General features: G+C 40.8%; 1 protein-coding gene across 1 annotated transcript in view; it reads right to left on the reverse strand.

The window, feature by feature from the left end:
* Window positions 1–5,211: 5,211 nt before the first annotated feature.
* PSMB2 (proteasome 20S subunit beta 2) overlaps window positions 5,212–21,518 on the reverse strand; it is a 34,087-nt gene continuing 17,780 nt past the window's right edge. Inside the window, exons 4-6 of the mRNA XM_049878738.1 lie at window positions 8,286–8,448; window positions 6,752–6,801; window positions 5,212–5,445 (exon numbers count right to left, since the gene is read on the reverse strand). Coding sequence (XP_049734695.1) covers window positions 5,338–5,445; window positions 6,752–6,801; window positions 8,286–8,448 — 321 coding nt within the window. The 3' untranslated portion in view covers window positions 5,212–5,337. The remainder of the gene's footprint in view (window positions 5,446–6,751; window positions 6,802–8,285; window positions 8,449–21,518) is intronic.

The raw sequence follows: 21,518 nt of genomic DNA on the forward strand, positions 1-21,518 counted from the left end.
GGTGGATCTGTATGTATATTAGTGATTGGATGGGTCTATGTGTGATTGTGTCAGTTTGGCTGTTATGTCTACATGTTAACATGAAGTGTGGTGTTGGTTCTGTATGTGTGTCAGTGTGAATGCTGGTGACTGTGTGTTGTGTACGTAACAGGCCAATGATAACTCGGTTCTCTTGTCTTCTTGAGGATTTCACTCTTCAGGTATCCTTTCTCTTTCCTGCATCATCAGCCTCTCCCTCTCTACTAAGTCATCTACTAGATCATTCCCCAAGCACACATGTTCTAGGATCTATCATATAAATCCTTGCCCCATTTCTTTGTTCTCCTTTGCAGCTAAAGTGCTTGAATGCCACACCCTACCTCCAATTGTTCACCCCATATTCACTCTCCAATCCACTTCAATCTGGATTCCATCCCCAGTCTACTGAAATCACCTCAGCAAGCTCATCAATAACCATGATGCCAAACCCAAGGGCCTTTTTTCTGGGTTTAGTGGCAGCATTTGACATGGCTGAGCAACTTGCTCTTTTATCCTCTTCTCTGCGCCTCCCAACTTCTCCTGATTTCCTCTAGCCTTACTGCTTCCAACTCTGTCTCCTTCTCTACCTGACTTCTAAATTTTAGCCTTCCTCAGGGGCTTCTCTATCTACACTCTCCTAAAATGACCTTATTCAGTCCTATGGCTTTAAATATCATCTATATGCTGCTGTCCATCTAAAGAGTCCTTAAAAAAAAAAAAAATAGGTGACAAAAATGATTAAGCGCTCCACTACTAGCTGAAAGGCTGGTAGTTTGAACCCACCCAGAGGCACCTTGGAAGACAGGCCTGGCAATTTGCTTCTGAGTGGCCACAGCCTTGAAAGTCCTGTGGAACAGTTCTACTTGCACACATGGGGTCGCCACAAGTCAGAATCAACTTGATGGCAACTAAGAAGAACATATACTGCTGACTCTTGAATTTTTATCTTCAGCGCAGGCTTCTTCCTGAACTCCAGGCTTGAAAATACAACTATCTGCCTGTCTCCTCTGGATTGGCTAATAAGTGTCTCAAACTTATGTCCAAAATGAAGTGCTTGACTTATATCTTTCAAATCTTAACCTCCTCTAGAGTTTCCCACCTTTGTAAACACTACCGCCTTCAACCCAGTTGCTTAAGTCAGGAATCGGACCGTCATAGTTGAATCTTCCTCTACATCTAATCTGTCAGAGTCCTACTGACTCTGAATCCATCCTTTTCTATCTCCACTACCACCACCCTAGTCCTCAGGACGACTGCCGTAGCCTCCCAACAGGTCTGTTTTCAAGGACACACCTTAATATGAGGCCTTGCAATGCTCTGGAATTTGCCTACTTCTCCACCTTCATCTTAAACCCTTCTCTTCACTCACTTTGCTCCAGCCACACAGGCTTCCTTTCTGTTCCTCAAGCACCACTGTATTTCTCAGGACCACTGTGCTTACTATTCTTTGCCAAGAATGCTTTCTCCCAGTTCTGTGCAGATGTGCTGACAGGAACAGATGTTGGGGTGCTTTGCAGAAGTGGAGGGTGTGTTAGGGACATGGGGTCTTGGAATCATCTCCGATGGGAAGGGTCCAAAGATGTGATTTCTTCTTCCAAGAAGTTTCACTTGCCTCAACCCACCCATATGAAAAGAGGAATGGGGTCAGGGGAAGGCTAGTACTATATCCTACTTTAACCAAAGCCCAGAGCTTGACAAGAGAATTATCTTAGGCTATGGGAAATTGAGAGGATTAAATGACATGATAAACATAAAGCACTTACACAATGCCTAGCACATAATTAAGAAATCAATAAATGTTTGTAAATATCCTTAAAGGTGAGCAAGGAAGAAAGGGCCTTACCAAGAATTTCTTAGTGCTGAATAACTTTCCCTAAGTTAACCATGTTGTCTTCACCAAGTTCCATTTTAGAGGTGAGGAAACTGTAGCTCAGAACAATGAAGCAACTTGCTCAAAGTTACAGAGTGAAACTCACACAGGTCCCTTTATTTCCACTGTTACCCCAGGCACTCTGCAGAGTGGCTCACAGACCTGACACCGCGGAGAGGAAGCAGGTCCTTCCAGCAGCCCTCAGGCCCCAGGGCTCTGCTACTCCAGCAGGTGGTCAGGATCATTCAAATGCTGAGACCTCATTAGAAGCTTCTTGTGCCAACCTGGTACTGCTTCCTTGGCATGGATCATTAACCATGCCAAGGAAGCAGTACCAGGTTGGCACAAGAAGCTTCTAATGAGGTCTCAGCATTCGATTCTTCCCATTTTTTTCCCCCACAGCAGAATAAGTTGTGTTTTAGCCTACAACTAGCTGGGTTTAGCCCCAGTAGAAAAGCAGGTGATGATTAAAGAAAAAGTATACATGGATGGTTTACTCAGATTTTTTGCAGAGCAAGTAGCTGTGAATTAAATGGAGAGTATTTAGACTGGGTAAGCATTACGATTTTTAAATTGTGGGGCTTGAGAGTTTATATTAAAGAAAATATTTTCCTATTTTCTTTTAAAGGATTATAGTGCTCCAGAAGAAATATGAAAAGGGCAGCCTTTGAAACTGTTCCCTCCCTCAAACCTCATGAAGGTGAGTGAGGTCAAGTTGCAAGTTCTCCTTCCAAACACACATATACACGTAACTCTCTCTCTCTCTCTCATACACACACACACACACACACACAGGAGCTAAGCAGACAGCTCACATCTAGAAAAACTCCTGAGGATGTCCCTCCTTCTCCTGCTTGGGCACTGCGCTGCTAAAGTCAAAAGGCCAAGGCAGGAGACAGACAGTGAAAGGGCTCCGGGCTTTAGGCATTAACCAGGACTCAGGAAGAGCAGGCTCAGCCACTGTTGCTTAGCTGGCAATACCAAGAGCATCTCAAACCATTTCAGCACTCTCTTCTCTCAGAGGTTCTTTGTCAGTCTCCCTGATCTCCTACTAGTCAGGGCTGAGCTCCCCTACCCTGAGGCAAAACAGCTGCTCTCTTCTCCAACCTACCCCCCTTATCCTGGGAGAGAATAAATTGTTTTCTGTGTATTCATCACCTGAAAGCAGACAGGAACCAATCGGAAGACCATTCTGAGCAGTGTTTGGTCAGGAGTGGGAAAGACTTAGTGCATTCCCGGTGTTTTGATTTCAAACCTGAGGAAATGAATTTAGGACACAGCCAGCATTTAAAAAAATAAAGCCTAGTAAAAGAAAATAGAAAATAACAGAGTGCACTGACTGCATCATAACGTCATACACACTTATACACATATGACCGTATGAAGTTTCACAAAGCAATGCTTACAGAGCTGTGCATTCATAAATGTATGCTGAGGCCATGTAAGTCTAGCTGGATCATGGGCCTTTGTAGGTGCAGAAGAGTAAAAGGAGACCGAGGAGCTAGGTTGGCAGAGAATTAGGAAATGCCTAAGACATCAAGCCAAAGAATTGGGCTTTATTCTGTAAGTAACGGAGAACTGTCAGAAAGTTTTGAGCGAAGAGAAAAATGGATGGTCAAACTTGCTTTTTAGAGTACAGAGAAAGGACTGAGAGGGAAGACGTTAAAGGTTGAGAGAAGTTAGGAGGCTGTTAAAATAGTCCAAGAGAGAAATGATGAGGGATGAACCAGAATAATGGGAATGGAGATTTGAAAGAGATTTACGAAGTAGAAATGCCAGAACTTGGTGACTACATATGTGAAGACAGGAGATAAAAATGGCGTCAGAAATGATGCTCAGTTAAATGCAGTGTGGTATCCTGGATTGTACCCTAGAACAGAAAGAGGACATCAGCGGGAAAACTAATGAAATCTGAAAAGTCTGGAGTTTAGCTAATAACCAATGTTGGTTTCTTACTTTTGACAAATGTACCGTGGTTATACAAGATGTTAACATTAGGTGGAACAGAATGAGGAACAGAAGGAAACTATATTATCTTTGCAACTTCTGTGTAAATCCTAAATTATTCCAAGTTTAAACATTTTATTAACACTAAATGATGCCTAGGCTTCTGGCTTGGGTATTGGGAGGCTGGTGACTCTAATTCTCCAAGATGAAACACTGTAAAGGAGCAGGCAGCTTTCTACCATGACTGAAGATAAGAATTACTTGGGAAGCTTTTAAAAAAATTCCTATGTCTAAGCCTTAAACCTGCTTAGAATCTGGCAGTGTAGTCTAATCATGTACATTAAAAAAGAAAACTCCCTAGGTGATTCTGGTACACATATCTGGTTCAGAACCACTGTTTTAATGGCACCAACCAAAAACATTTATATTATTCCCAAAAAGCCAGACTAAGAAATACAACATACCTGGTTAACTGCATATGGTATATCAATTTAATGAAATATTATCTAATTGTCAACAAGAATAAGCTAGATCTACAAATCTGTCTTGGAAGAAGTATAGCCAGAATGTTCCTTAGAAGCGAGGATGGCGAGACTTCATTTCACTTACTTTGGACATGTTATTATGAGGGACCAGTTCCTAGAGAAGGAGACATCATACTTGGTAGAGGGTCAGTGAAAAAGAGAAAAACCCTCAACAAGATGGACTGACACCGCGGCTGCAACAATGGGCTGAAACAGCAACGGTTGTGAGGATGGCATAGGACCAGGCAACGTTTCGTTCTGTTATACTCAGGGTTGCTGTAAGTTAGAACCAACTTGATGGCCCCTAACAACAACAACATGTATTGATATAAAACAGTCTCCAAGAGATAGTGTTAAATGAAATAAGCAACATGCAGAACATTTTTGAATATTTTTAAGAGGGGACATGTGTGTTTATGTTTGTATGTATATGCTTGTATACACACATACACACGTTTATATGCTTTATAAATAAACAGAATACTTCTCAAAGGACAGACAAGAAATTAGTAGCTGTAGTTTCCTCTGGGAGGGAAAACAGGTGGCCAGATTATAGGGATGGGTATAAGTACATGTATTACCTACTGAATAAATTAAAAATTTTTTAAGGTTAGGGGCAAAAAGAACCACTGCTTTAGAGGGAGTGAGACATCAGCAAGCAAGATACCTGAAAAAGCTAGATGAGAAGGAAGCTGGGCACTGTAATAAGAATGTGGAGGCTGCCAGCTGCTAAAAGGAATGAAGGGAAAGGGCAGGAGGAAAAGACAGTGCCGGCAAAAAGTCCAATGCAGATAATCCTCCCTCCACCTCTTGCCTGAGGTGATGGGTAAACTGAGGCCCAAACCAGAGAGCTCAATTTATACATATTCAGCTTTATTCTGAATTAATCATCTATCAAGAGTGGACATCAAAAGAGTAGAAAAAAATAAAGGAGCCCATCAAAAAAGTTCCCTGGCAAGTAGGATAGAGAGCACGATGTTAGGATCCCCGTTTAGAAAAGGAAATGTTCTCCAGCTCATGGATGCCATTTTTGTCAATGATTCGAACGCTGAAGGTTGGCAGATTCAGGATGAAGCGTTTCTGGAGCTGCAGAGACAGGAAGGAAATCAGTCAACAAATATTTACTGAACACTATGTACCAGGCTCTGTTCTAGGCACTGGGGAAACAAGCAGACAAAAATCTCTGATCTTGTGGACCTTCTAATCTACTGGGGACAGGTAGTACTGGGGCAGTGACCAAAACCCAAACCACAGCTGGAGGCTGCCTGGAAGGTAGTGAGCATGAACTGGGAGATATGGTTGGGAGCCTGTCATCTCTGGTCAGTCATCTGATGAAAGAATGACACAATCCAGTGCTTATTTCCTACAGTCTGCTACCAATCAGTCTGGCAAATGCAGGCTTCTCTCTTAAAAGTGTCTTAAGGTAATAAGGTGATCACCCGAGGAATAAGCTTTGGACCAAAGGAGTACACTCCTAGACCCCAACAGCTTGCTTCAGTCACCCACCCTTATTATAAGGACTAGGTGTGTGTGAGTGTGTTTATGCGTGTGGCCTGTGTGAGAGGCAAATTGGTATTACTTCCAATGCTCCCACTGCTCTCATCCTCCCACTCCTTCACTGGGCCATGAATTCAAGTTCATCCTTAGGCCAAAGAGCAGAAGAATGAAAAAGATGAATGAACTGCTTTCTGGTCTCTTAACCTCTATTCACACCCCAGTCTTGGACTCTTAGGAGTCATCCTGAAACAAGTAGAGTCTGTGCTCCTGGCCTCATAAACCAATGGCCACTCTCCCCTTCCGCCCAAAGCTTCCAAGTTGCTTGCTATGGCCTCTTGAATTCTCGGGAGGAGGGCAGGAGAGCTTTGTCTCCGTATTATAAGGACTCATGCACCTTTAAGGTAGCAGACAGCAGGGCAATTCCAGTTGGCACAAAAACACTATAGGTATAAAGTCTGGGGCAGCAGTGCTTAAAGTGTGGCCCAGTAACTCCTGCAGCAAAATCACCTGGGACTGCTAAAACAGAGATTCTCAGGTACCACCTCAGAACAAATAACTCAGAATCTCTGCAGGGTAGGGCCCAGGAATCTGCTGTTTAAAAATATGTTCCCCAGATGATTCTTACACACACTAAAATTTGAGAACCACTGGTCTGGACGAACCAGAAAGAAAAGTAATTAAATTGCAAAATTGACATTGATGAGGAGGTGACCCATGAGAGCAAAAACAAGCTTGTTACTCACCAAACCCTACCCCTGGTAGCAAGTTCACATCTGGCTAGTAAGTATTTATTACACCTTCTGGCAAGGATCAGAAAAATGCAACCAAGAAATAGGAACAATATTGGCAAACAGAGACAATACATTCCTTTCAGGATCCCATGGGAACTACTCACCTCCTCCAGGCATTTCCTAAGAAGCTCCACTGCCCTCTCACGTGAGATAGCTGAAAGAAAACACAGAAGCCAAGCACTCAAAGTGCTGTCATTAAGTACAATTCTCCCCCACAACTTCTGATTATGTTTCAAACGTTTTCAGGTCAGTGTGACACACCAATGGAAAAGGCAAAAAATGCTTATTCTTCTAGCTTGGAACAAACTTATTCCATATACAGTTGAGGGTGCCCCAGACCCAATGCTCCCGCAGCCACAAGCCATTGCAAATTGATTTGCTACAGAGAAGGGTAAGCATGACCGAATTCTGCCTCCATGGCCAGAGCTTGCCTCTGGAGAAGTCCAGCCGCCTGCTTCTCTTTTTTACAGCCCGCCCTCCCCCACTTTAGTCCAGGGCTTAAATCAGTTCCATCTGCCCTAGCCAGCTGCAAATCAGGGAAAGGGAGGACAGGGCCAGAGTTTTAGCCTCACTTCCCCAGCTGGGTCTCAGTTTGACAATGGGAAGAGAATTCATAGGATGAGGCTGAGACTCTCAAAACAGGAGCCAAAAGCACTGACCATAGGCATGGCAAACTGGAATGACATATTGCACAGCTAAGCTTCAGGGGTGGTTGGTGGTTATTTTGGTGGAAAAATCAGCTGTATTACTGACAGACGCCAAGTCAAATAACAGTCACCAGAAGGCCAGGCTAATTGTTTTCAGGATGTGGCCTGGAGCTCTGGTGGCTGAGGTTGAGTGAGAGGGGAGCACCAAAAAGGAATGAACACACCAGATTTTACTATATTGACAGGGAAGAATGGAATGTAAGGAGAGAAGTGGTTATCCGTGCTACATCTACAGCTCGTAAAAACTAATAATCCCAAAACCTGGTGTCCACGGGGCTATGTTGGGATTGGGACAAGAAGAGAAAATTCAACACAAAAGTGTTCCTGGACCTGAAGCTTTGCCAAGCTGACAGATAACTAGAGAACCAACTTTTTCTTGAAGGAGTGGGCAGCCAACAGGCAATAAGAACAAAGGGCAGGGCCCAGATTTGTGGCCTTAAAAAGCTTTGACGTTTAAGTAAAGAAATCCTCAGCTGTCATGCTGGAAACCTGTTCATCTTCACAAGTTCAAAACACACAAACCACTTGGTTTACTTGCTCAGTCTCTATAGCTAAGATGTGAGTAAATACCTAGGCATGTCAAAATGAGTGAAAAACTGACCTCTTATAATTGAAAAGTTGTACAGCCTAATAAAAATGCTTTACTCACTATGACATCTACTCCGGCCCCCCATTAAAACAAAATGAAACCCAGTTCTGGACACGTATAATATCTCATCGTGTCTGGCAAAAAAAGGCCTTTTATCATCTTTTTAAAGATCTCACTGACCCACAGCAGACAGCAGCTCCCAGAGGGTACCTGTTTGTGCTTCTTAGGATACATCCTCTATTCAAGCTCTAGCCACCCAACTCCAAGGGTAGTGTCCAAAACTCGGAAGCAGCTGAGGGCAGGGTTCTGCTACCGTTTCCTACCTAGAATGCTGGTACTTACTTGGTGTATAGTATCGGTCCAGGATACTGAGAGTCAGGAAGGCACCATAGCCATGGGCTGCAAAAGGGGCCTTCGCCAAGGCTGCCAGGTAGTCCATGTAGTAGAGTGCTGGACCCTCATGCTCATCGTATCCGGCCAGGAGGAGGTTGACGTGGTAAGGAGTCTGCAAAGAAAAGACATTGCAAAGTTATGGTCAAAGCAGTATCACCAACATCTCCTTCCATAGCAAATGGGAATATTCCAACTCTTGATGAGTAAGAAAATATTAGCAGCAATGGAATAAACCACTATGGAAGTAAAAATTCAGAGAAATCTAGAGGATCTAGAGTGTGGTAAGAGGGGAAGAAAGGCCAGACTGTTTTCTCTGAACACAGAATCATCTGGAGCACTTTAAAATATACAAAAATCTGTTTTCTTCTTAAAGCCTGTGAACCAAGACCTATTACAAAAGCATTTCAAAGACAAAGCATGGGGGCCCGTGCCTTTCCTAAGAGCTGAGATCAACAAATACAATTCTGGGAATACTGGGCTACAGACTGAAGAAGGCAGCAGCTCTAACCACATCATCCAAAATGAAAAGGGAGTCTAGGCAATTGCACGAAAATCTCAAATGGTAAACTGTATGCTCCACTATTAAAGGAATAACGCTTAGGATGGGAAGGCTATTTGGTGTCAAATATTAAAGTCCAATCGCTAATCTTTTAACAAAGACAGAACTAATAGAGTCTTTAAACACAAAGAAACATGGTAACTCTAGAACAGCCAAAGCTTTAGTGAAATGTGAACATTTTTCTAATATACCAAGGCTCTCTTAAGATAACCTAGAAATAATGTGCATCAACAAGACAAGTGAAAAGTAGTTATATCTTGGATTTATAGGTACTCTTTCTTTGAAATCACCTTTAAGTCTAGAATCACATCACAAGTCACTACAGGGAATGTTGGTCAAGTCTGCCTTGTATTTCATCTCCAAATGGATTACTTTTTTCTACACCAGGTCAGCCATTTACCATGCTAAGTTGAGTCTGTCTATGCCCCTGGGCATCAGTGCTGGGACTCCCATTACACACGGCTTTTTCTCTGCAGGATGTATTTTTCCTCTTGGCATTTGCCACAGTGGGTGGTGAGCAGGCTTTGCCTATGATTATGTGCCTATCCCTAAACTTACGTATTTATGTATGTGATTAAATGCACATTAAATGAGATACCCTATTATGGAGCATGAAGTAATAACTGCTAATGGTCTAAAAGGGACATTTTACATTTTTTGAACACTGATTAACATGGGCAGTTGGCACCCTAAAAGAACTCACATTAGAAGAACACATGAAAATATCATATAGGTACTTTGATTCCAAGCCAGCTGCACTAAGCAGGAAGAGCTCCTAACATCTCCTGAAGATTAGAGTAGCCCTAAACTTCAAACAAGTTTCTGCCTTGGGGGTAAGATGGTGGATAGTCTCAAAGGAGTAAGAACTGATCAGTAATAGTCAAGCCTTTTGAGAAAATAATTAGCTCCCTATCACATTTCCCAGTGGGTGGTATGCTGCACTCTCCCAGGCTTTGGAGTTGTTTCCCTGTTCTGTGACTACCTTCATAGCAAGTCTGACCTTAGGCAAGACACTTAACCCCTAGGAGCATTTCTTTTCTTATCTGTAAAACTGATTAATTGACCCTTCCACCCTTCTACCTTCTAGGAATTATAGTGAGAAAAAACCATAGAGGTGAAGCATCCTGAGTTCTGTAAGAAAAGATCCTACGTAAGTTCCAAGTATATTAGCTACAGTCTCATAACATTTTGACAGCTGAGCACTTAAAAAAAATTTAATTAGCTAGCTAAAAGTTTTTTTAAATATAAAAAAAGCATTAAAAAAATTTTTAATAGCATGTTTTATTTAACCCCAAGTATCCAAAACATTTTTTTTTTTTATTGTGCTTCAGGTGAAGGTTTACACTCAAGTTAATTTCTCATACAAAAATTTATACATATTGTTATGTGACAATAGTTGCAATCCTTACAATGTGACAGCACACTCCCCCTTTCCACGTCAGGTTTTTTGGGTCCATTCAATCAGTTCCTGTCCCTTCCTACCTTCTCATCCTGCCTCTGGACATGATCTGCCCATTTGGTCTTGTGTATCTGCTTGAATTAAGCAGCACACTCTTCACGAATATTAATTTATGTCTTATGGTGCAGTCTAATCTTTGAAGAGTGGGCTTAGGGAATGACTTTAGTTCTGGGTTAACAGAGCATCTGGGGGCCATGGCTTCAGGTGTTCCTCCAATCTCAGTCAGACCATTAAGTCTGGTCTTTTTACATGAATCTGAGTTCTGCTCCACTCTTCTCCTGCTCTGTCCAGGACTCTCTGTTGTGTTCCCTGTCAGAGTGGTCATTGGTGGTAGCTGGGCATCATCTAGTTCTTCTGGTCTCAAGCTGATGGTGTCTCTGGTTTATGTGGTCCTTTTGTCTCTTGGGGTAATAGTTTCCTTATGTCTTTGGTGTTCTTCATTCTCCTTTGCGCCCAGAGGGTTGGGACCAATTGATGCATCTTAGATGGCTGTTCACAAGCTTTTAAGATCCCAAATGCCATTCACCAAAGTGGGATGCAGTACTTTTTCTTAATAAACTTTGTTATGCTAATTGACCTAGATGCCTTCCGAAACCATGGTCCCCAGACCCCCGCCCCTGCTACTCTGTCCCTTGAAGTGTTTGGTTGTGTTCAGGAAACTTCTTAGCTTTTGGTTTAATCCAGGTATGCTGACTTCCCCTGTATTGTGTGTTGTCCTTCCCTTCACCCAAGATAATTCTTGTCTACTATCTAGTTAGAGAAATTAGTCACAAAAGGACAAATATTATATGAGACCACTATTATAAAAACTCAAGAAAAGGCTTAAACACAAAAGAAAACATTCTTTGATGGTTATGAGAGTGGGTAGGGAGGGAGAAGAGAATTTACTAATAGCATTTCTTCAAAGTGTGAAAATAGTACCGCAAAAGCAGGCAGACATAGGATGCTTTGGTGTTCTTACAGTTAAATTTAGAACAGTGAAGAAAAAAAAAAAAAAAAAGGACAACAATAAAAGGATCCTAGTCCCACCCCTAAGAGATTTAATAATACAGTCCACAGTCCATTACCTATCAGAAAACAAAAACAAGTGAATTTTATTGTTAAGAGAATGACTAGTCTACTTTTCTCCACTGGTTAACCACCACCATCATATGGTTAAGCAAAACAATTTTGAAAAGATGCAATGGTATATTCAAGATCCACCAAGATCCCAAAGAGACCTTGACCAGCAGAAGCCACATATGTGTTGTCTCCAGTGAGGATCCTGCCCATACTATTATTGCTGTTAGTTGCTGTTGAGTCGAATTGATTCCGACTCATGTCAATCTCATGTGATTGTGTTTAAAACAACACAGGATTTAAGAAGCTATCATAAGATTTTATATGAAATACTATGTCGATTTGGAAACTCTGTGGGGCAGTTCTACTTTGGCCTATAGGGTCGCTATGAGTCAGAGTCGACTCGACGGCACTGGGTACTGGGTTTACTATGTTGACAGAATTCCAGAAGCAAGCTGTATTGCTTAATTGGTCTATATAATATTATTTATTTATGCTTAAGCATCTGATACACACACTCACCAAAGTTGGTATTCAGAAGCTACAACACGTGATATAGAAGATAACTCACAAATTATTGTGTGACTTTGAATTACCAACTTTTGCATGTGTGAGATGCTTAAGCATAAATAAATGGTGTTATCTAGACTAATTAAATCAATACATCTGTGTAACAACTTGCAGTTTCTGAAATTCTTCTGACAATGCTCCATCAAAGATCTCTGGCTCACATTAGTTTTTTAAAATTTCAAATAAAGTCTTGTGTACTGTCATTATCTTGCTCCTCTAAAAATTGTGGCATTCGAAATGACAAAGCCACAGTTATGGGTTTCTTGACTTTGCCATTCTGTCATATTCTTGATTCATTAGTGTTTCCTTGGAATAAGATAAATTCCAAGCTATCCAGTTCTGTGCTATTCTTAAACATACTACGTAATTGTGTGCACACAAGGTGTGCCTGTTTATAGTTTGTTTGGAAAAATACTTAGAATATATAAGACAAACCCATCTGTTCAAATGTGTATACCAATTATTAGCTCCATGAAGGCAGGACTATGTCTGACTTGTTCAATTATGTACAGACATTTTTTTTAATATACTATGTGCTCAATAAATATTTGTTGAATGACTAAATGAGTAGTAATAATCATACCAGAAAACATTTACACATGTTTTAATATATATGTGGCTAATACCTAATTATTACACACAAAAAGAGATGAAACAAATCACTAAACAAATGTCAGAAAGTGTTAGGTCCTACCTCTAAGAACTGGCTGAAGTTTAAGTTGGCTGCCAGCATCCCTATGAATACACATATATAGTTGCTTTTTGTTAGGCCCCGGGTCCTTCTCTTTCTACCTCCCTTTAGATATGGATTGCTTAATATAGAGAAGCTCAGGACACAAATCAGACATTTGAACCAAATGAAAGGGAGACCAATAGCATAAATAAATATCTCAGGAAAAAAACAGCTGGGCCACACTGCAAAGAGTTAGGCCTGAGTTTGAACTCTGGCTCTGATAACAGATGTGTGGCTTTAGAAAAGTTAGTCACTTAACCTCTCTGAATTTTGGTTTTCTTACATAGGACATGAGATAATACCTACTACAAACGGGTTGCAGTGAGGATTCAAAGAGATAACACATGTAAGTGATAAGCACAGTGCCTAAAACATAGTAAACACTCAATACATTGTAATTAGTATTACTAAGGAAATACAATCATCTATGAAGTTCACAATGAGAAGCCCAACTACTGGCACTGAGATATGAGATAAATTTCTCATATGAGCCTTCATAAAGGGCTATGGAGGAATATTTATAAAATGTACCTAGCATACTGTCTGACACATGGTAGAAATACAGGAAATGACTGCTTCTTTCTCTCTCCTTCCCAGGACTCCTTTCAAGGGCCCAAAGGTGATGGTGTTCACAAGCAATTCTATTAGACATTTAGAACATACCTGATCCACGGTCAACCCAATCTAACCCATTTTGAGATTGACATAGGCAGATAATTTTATTTTATGTTGTATATAGTAAGATTCCTGGAAGCCTAAAAAAATTAAACCCCAAGTAAAGACCTACACCCTGATTTGGAAAGTAATTTAACATTTATTAAGTACTTTCACACTGTTCCCTCCATTATAGAGCTGTCTATCCAGAATGCTAAGCCTTACTTTCTAGCTGTCCTTTCATCAGTTCTCTTCTTTCCCATGATCAATATTACATGTGAGAATTTGCCAGATTATTCTCAGAAAGTGGGACCACGAATTGCCAGGAACGCCTCTGACCTTTACAAAGTAATCCTTGTTCTAAGTATAATATAATCTAGCCTGTGGTTGTCTTCACTCTTCTGTTTAGACAGCAAATCTAGGCAATAAGACAAAGTTACGAGGTCCCTGAGGGAAGGAACTGTATCTTATATGTCTAGGCATCTTTCATAGCAAAGGCTAAGACTGAACATTATATATAGTTTTCCACTAACCAAAACATCCAAATGACCAGCAATTGAATCCAAACATTTAACTCTGCCCGTTGGCCATAAGGATCACCGTCAAAGACCTGCAGTGCAAACACCAGCATATTTAAAGTTGTGTGTAACTGATATACAAAGAAAAAATTTTAAATGAACCATCCTGAAGCTTAAAAGAATTTTAGCTTCTAGAATAAGGTACCAAAATTTTGCCTTTTATGACAGGGGACTGGGGGGGTGGGGGGTGGGGGGAGAACCACACAAACGTGGTGTTTTTCCCACTTAACAAGTTCATGATGCAAGCTTATTTTTTAAAGTAGAGAGCTTTAGGTCATTTTGAGATCTCCTCATCTACGTAACAGGGCTAACAACAGCATCCATCAACGTAGGGTTGTGGTATGGTTTAAATAAGTTAATACATGTAAAGTGCTCAGTGCAATGCCTGTTACAGAGCAATAATACAGGTTATTATTACCATCATCACAACCACCATCCCACCATTATTTTTAGGATTTGACTGAATTATTAGAAGATTTGACTAGACAAGAAGATCAAGAAGATATACCACAGAGAGCCAATAAAATGAGTCATCTTTTTTGGTTGCTAAAGAGAGAAAATTTAAGCCAGGGGAATTAGCCAATCGGCACAATTGTTATATACTTCTCCCTGGGAATGAAATGTTAACTATCTCTGAGCTTCTTCCTAAGCCCTGTGGAATTGAGCTCAGTTCCACTTTGGACCCTTGGACATTCAGAAGTATGGAGTGTACATGGCATACATGAAAACTTTCCGTAAGTTAGAACATTTCCCTCTCTCCAACTCTTGTGGATGCTCAACTCCTTGTATATTCCTTCCCTTATGAAAAAGAAACACTGTAGTGATTAAGAGTGTGAAATTCCATAAATTTTACAGCTAAAGAGAACGGTTGTGATAAATACACTGAAACAACAAAATCAGCGACAAGAGTCTGGGCGGTGACAAGCAGCGGTGTGACATCTGGCGGAAGCCAAAGTCACAGCAAGGGGGAGAGAGGTGGGCGTGAGGAAGCATCCTGCCGAGCGTGGACACAGAAAAAGAGAGGAATTGACAGTCTTCCTTGGAGCCAGGCCAGCCTTTGCCACCTCTAATTGAATAGGACTCTGTTGCTGGAAGTGAGGTGCCTTGGAAATGATGCAGTTTCTTTTGCGATGTGCTGCACCCTGGAATGCCAGGCAGTGTGTGAAGAGACATACTTGCATTCCTGATGGGTCAGTAATTTGCAAGGAGATACACAACCACCAATGGGACAAAGGAGTCTGCCTAGTGATGACAGTGTTTTAACAAATAGGCTTCTAAATACATTGAACAGTCCGGGCTTTGAAGGAACAGTGCCTATTTCTTTCAGTCCAACTGATTTTCAAAGCTGCCTAAAATTCTATGTCTGGCACTGAGAGTGTTTATAGAGTTACAAGAGACCCAAGGGCTAGGTGAGTTCACTCATGTCCCTTTTATAAATGTGGGGAGTCAAGTTCAAACAGGTGACAGTGACTTGCTCTAAACTGCACAGCTAATTAGCGGCAGAATCAGGACCGGAATTCAGGCTTTCCAATTCCAAGTCTTGTGTGCTTTTCCAGGAAACCATGCTGCCTCCACAAAAAGGAAATTAGTGTGAAAATATGATTTAATATGTAAATGTCAGTTTCACATGCAAATACTTCAGAATGTAGTATTTTGCATACCAGCATCTATTGTTCTCTATTTCATGTATCACATCTTATGCGACCAATAATATTTTATGTTTTAAAAGGTCAGGTTTAATGTTATACAATTATGACTCCTCTATAGGATCTCTGTCCTATAGGGTCACTGGAATCGACTGGACGGCACTGTGTTTTTTTTTTTTATAAGGTCTAAAAGTATACAAGACACGTAGTAGGTACTCAATAAATATCTGTGATGATACATTACACAGAAACCAACAACTTAACCAACTTACCAATTTTTCAACTTCATTAATAAATAAAATGAATCAACTGTTATTTTCTTACACTGGTGCTCTGAACTCTGAATCAGGACCACGTTTCCAACATACCAACAGAATTTACTAGCTATCTGCTTTGGATGGGTTTGGCGATATAGCCTTAAATTTTCAATTTCAATTTTGCCATTTTAATTAAAGAAGGAATTTATACCTACATCTGAATTGCAATGTTCACTATTTCAAACACCTAAAACAACTTCCAACTGTCCTCGTGACCTTAGTACCTTTTCCAGCTCTAAAACATTATGGTTCCATGGATGGGGCTGAGGCAGAACTACCAATTCCTAATGCCTAAGTAATACGGAATCATTTGTACTCTGCTTTAAGCTTCTTGGATATATTCCTTATTAAAGAAATCCATGTGTAGCTTCACTCTCATTTTCTAATAACACTGATGGCTAACCCTTAAGGATAAAAGCACATAAAAGGCTTCAACCAAATTCCCAAAGAATGCTCTGAGACTACAACACAGGATAACTATGCAATGGGCTGGTGTCCCAACGAATTTCATTTCTGCACTTGGAATGTGAATACACTATAAATTCAATCAATGTTTATTTAGCATTTACTATGCAAGAAAACTATTCCCAAGAAAGGTGATCCAACCGAATGTGGAAATTATAGAACAATATTGTTAATATCACACACAAGCAAAATTTTGCTGAAGATCATTCAAAAACGGCTGCAGCACATGACAGAGAACTGCCAGAAATTCAGGCTGGTTTCAGAAGAGGATGTGGAACCAGGGATATCATTGCTGATGTCAGATGGATCCCGGCTGAAAGCAGAGAATACCAGAAGGATGTTTACCTGTGTTTTATTGACTAAGCAAAGGCATTCGACTGTGTGGATCATAACAAACTATGGATAACACTGTGAAGAATGGGAATTCCAGAACACTTAATTGTGCTCGTGAGGAACCTTTACATAGATCAAGAGGCAGTTGTTCAGACAGAACAGGGGGATACTGACTGGTTTAAAGTCAGGAAAGGTGTGTGTCAGGGTTGTATTCTTTCACCATACCTATTTAATCTGTACGCTGAACAAATAATACGAGAAGCTGGACTATATGAAGAAGAACGGGCATCAGGACTGGAGGAAGACTCATTAACAACCTGCGTTATGCAGATGACACAACCTTGCTTGCTGAAAGTGAAGAGGACTTGAAGCACTTACTAATGAATAATGAAGATCAAGACCACAGCCTTCAGTATGGATTATGCCTGAACATAAAGAAAACAAAAAACCTCACAAATGGACTAATGAGCAACATCATGATAAACGGAGAAAAGACTGAAGTTGTCAAGGATTTCATTTTACTTGGATCCACAATCAACAGCCATGGAAACAGCAGTCAGAAATCAAAAGACGCGTCGCATTGGGCAAATCTGCTGCAAAGGACCTCTTCAAAGTACTGAAGATCAAAGATGTCACCCTGAAGACTAGGGTGCGCCTGACCCAAGCCATGGTATTTTCAATCGCATCATATGCATGTGAAAGCTGGACAATGAATAAGGAAGACCAAAGAAGAGTTGACGCCTTTGAATTGTGGTGTTGGCGAAGAATATTGAATATACCATGGACTGCCAAAAGAATGAACAAATCTGTCTTAGAAGAAGTGCGGCCAGAATGCTCCTTAGAGGCAAGAATGGCGAGACTGCATCTTACATACTTCGGACATGTTGTCAGGAGGGATGAGTCCCTGGAGAAGGACATCAGGGTTGGCAGAGTACAGGGTCAGTGGAAAAGAGGAAGACCCTCAACAAGGTGGATTGACACAGTGGCTGTAACAACGAGCTCAAGCATAACAACGATTGTAAGGATGGCGCAGGACCGGGCAGTGTTTTGTTCTGTTGTGCATAGGGTTGCTGTGAGTCGGAACCGACTCGACGGCACCTAACAACAACACACAAGAAGCATTGTGCCAGGTGATAAAGATGGACATTTGGATCTAGAAGGAGCTTACAAGGTAGACAGGGGTAGGAAGGATTCCAGAGAGAAAAAACAGCACATGTGAAGGTAAAGAAAAATGGAGGAACATGAGATGTTTAAGTACTGGTGAGTATGGGACATGCATGCCTGAAGAATTGGGTGCATTTCAGCAGGAAACAGAGGAATTGAGAGGCTAGGAAGTGGGAAGGCAGGAACTGGGAGGATACTGTCATGGGTCTCCTAAAAATTATGAAATTTGGTATATAAACCATGGGAAACTTTGTTATGTAAAGCCAGTGAAGATCTACTACTCCTACCCCCCGCCAATCCAGGCCTTTTATCGTGTCTCAGATATTGGCTTATTGGTGCCAAGGAAGTCTGATGTCTCAGAATTGATACTATTGGTCCCATTCTCCCCGTGCCTCCATCCACATTAAATAGAAGATTTTTAAATAGCAAAGTAATACAAACCGACTGCCATTTTAGGATGGTCATTGACAGTTATATGGAAGACGGACTGGGATTAGGACAGAGAGAAAGCAGGGAGAATAATTATAAGAGACTATAATAGTCCAGATGGCACATGACGAGGACTAAACAAAGGCAGAAACAGTGGGGATGGAGGGGGTGATAAGGAATATGAGACATACTGAGAAGGCAGAATTGATACTAGAAGAAGAAAAGAGTTGAGGGAGAAAGAGGACTCTCAGTAAGGAGAAAGGTGGTAGTGCAAAATATAAAGAGTTCAATTTGGACCCAGTGAGTTTAAGTAGAGCTGTCCAGAAGGCATCTGGAAAGAAAACAGTGTATGGCTAAAGTCACAAGACTGAATAAAGAGGCAGCTATTTAGGAGATTTTTTTTACACAAACACATCCAATCCCATACTCACGTGTAGAAAATAGTCAAGGGAATAATTACAACAGGACACTATGGCAGAAGTATACCTAGGCTGCCATAAGAGCAAAAAGAAGTTGAGGGTGAGGTATGTGTGCGAAGAAGGGTAGAGGGAAGTCCAGAGAAAGTTTCCCTGAAACTTGAATCTTAACTATTAGTTAGATTATAGCAATTAAGAGTTACCTAAGCGATAAACCTGAGACTCCATCAGCCCGAGTCCAGAAGAACTAGATGGTGCCCAGCTACCACCAATGACTGCCCTGACAGGGAATACAACACAGAATCCCTGATGGAGCAAGAGAAAAATCAGATGCAGACCTCAAATTCTAGTAAAAACACCAGACTTAATGGTCTGACCAAGATTGGAAGGACCCCAGAGATCATGGCCCCTGAACTCTGTTAGCTCAAAACTAAAACCATTCTTGAAGCCAACTCTTCAGACAAAGATTAGACTGGACTATAAGACATAAGATGATACCGGTGAGGAGTGTGCTTCTTCGCTCAAGTAGACACATGAGACTATGTGGGCAGCTCCTGTCTGGAGGCAAAATGAGAAGGCAGAGGTGGACAGGAGCTAGGTGAACGGATACGGGAAATACAGGGTGGAGAGAAGGAGTGTGGCGTCACATTGTAGGGAAAGCAACTAGGGTCACATGACAACATGTGTCTAAGCTTTTGTATGAGAAACTGACTTGAATTGTAAACTTTCACTTAAAACACACACACACACAAAAAGTTAGCTATGTGAAGATGTGGAAGCACGTTCAGGGGAGAAGGACCAGCAAAGTGGTGAAGTGGGCAAAGGCAGAGATGTAAGAGAGAAGGCAAGGCAGATTAGGGGAAGTGTAGGTATTCAGTACAAACGTGAGTGGGAAAGCGGTGAGGGGTAGGTTTGGAGAGAAAGCAGGGGTGATGAAGTGAAGCAAGACAGATGAACTAGAGAGGCCGATCTCTAAGTCTGTGAAATTCTAAGTTTAAGAGGGCAATTCTGGGGAGCCAAGAAGAAACTGGACTTTTTATTCCTCAAGCTGGGACCAGTTCCCTTATCTACCATCGCCCACTCAAAAAAAAAAAAAACAAAAAGCTTGGAGTAACTGTTTTCCTTTTAATCCTGTGGCTGAAAAGTTTTGAGTTTAAACTGATCAGAATCAATACTATAAGCTGTATTTAGTTTTACAACAGGGAAGTTAAAATAACTTCCTGAATTTCCTTCTCTCTTATTTCAGATACACTTATCTTTTGTGTAGCACTGAAAAAACAAACTAGAATTTAGAATTTCTAAATTTTCACACTAAAATGATAAACAAGGAGGCAAGTGTCGTCTCAAATCAAGCAAACCTTTGATTTTTCTGAAGCCCAAGATGAAATAAAAGAAATGCTGCTCTGAAAATGAGACCATCTAACCAAGTTTTCCTTTTACCCTCCTTGGGTCATTTTCTGAAAGTGTGTTTGTTATTTCTATTTGATGCTGACAGATGCCAAGCCAAAATATAATAATCGTCTTTATTTTCCTTTAACAGTGATTAGCTCACGCTCAAATGTTTTTAATACACTGGCAAAATGGCTGAATTCTTAAACTTCAGCTCAGCTTGTTCTGCATTTAGAGCAAACACATTTTCATTTTAAACTTTAAAAGCAAAGCACCTTTTAAATTATTTTTAAATAATTATTTTAAAATTATTACCACTTGAATAAGCTATAGTTTTAAATCTCCTAAGTCATATGAGATAGGCATGTGCTTTTGTGAAAAAAGCAATGAAGACCTGGCATCAAACCTGGCTTTATCACTTTACAGTTGTGTAATCTGGGATAGTCCCCTTAGCCTTGGAGCCTCAAGTACCCCATCTGTAATGCAGGGGATAGTATCACTTGCCTGACAGAGTTGTGAGGAATGAAAGTACTCATCCGTGTTAAAGTTTCTGGAAGAAGGCCTGGTAAATAGTAGGTGTCCAATAAACGTCAGCTGAATCTGAATCTTAGGAACAATTTAAATATCATGCATTTTTCAATTTGTTTACGAAACTGGATTTTAAAGTTCTTCCTCAATAATTCCAAAATTTCGGTCAATATTACTTCTGTAAACACATCACTAACCCCGAGTTTGACTGGTTCTCCCATTGAAGTTGTAACCTTATCGTAATTAGAAGTTTTGAAATTTAATGAGTTGAAATGCAACATGGCACAGATGCCTTATTATACCAATTAGTTAACACACTATTTGTCTTCTACATTAATTTTACTTGCTAATCAAAAATACTGCTTTCCCCTAAACAACATCAAAATAAAATTGCTGATTGTGCAATGGTAAAACCAACACCACCATGTTTGCAAAAAGGCCACTTGAATTCTTTTTTCACGAGCTTGCAGTTTCCAGGAAAAATTTAAGACTCCATATACCTTTAAGTCAGAACTCCAAAAATTTTATCGCAGAAGCCATGTTGTGCACACCACAAGGCATACACTAAGTGGTACATGCTAAGCATACCCATGAATATCTGTGAAAGCTGAACATCATCAAAGTTGATTCATCTCCCTGAATTAATGAATAAGATGGTCTGCTGGAAAAGACTATTCAGGGCTCTGTACGATTGTACACATTTTCAGATGTCCATAGCAGCTAGAATAGAGTATTAAGAAAATTCTGGGAAAAGACTATCTAGGAATTTTTCTGTTAGAACACAGTGCTCCCCATTAGTACCCCAGGTCCAACACAAGTTACCCCTACAGCTTCAACGGACATGGAAGGTCCTCACTGGTTTCCCTGCTTCCTTCAGTCTTTC

Source organism: Elephas maximus, chromosome 3 (genome assembly GCF_024166365.1).
Source record: "Elephas maximus indicus isolate mEleMax1 chromosome 3, mEleMax1 primary haplotype, whole genome shotgun sequence".
Classification (NCBI taxonomy): domain Eukaryota; kingdom Metazoa; phylum Chordata; class Mammalia; order Proboscidea; family Elephantidae; genus Elephas; species Elephas maximus.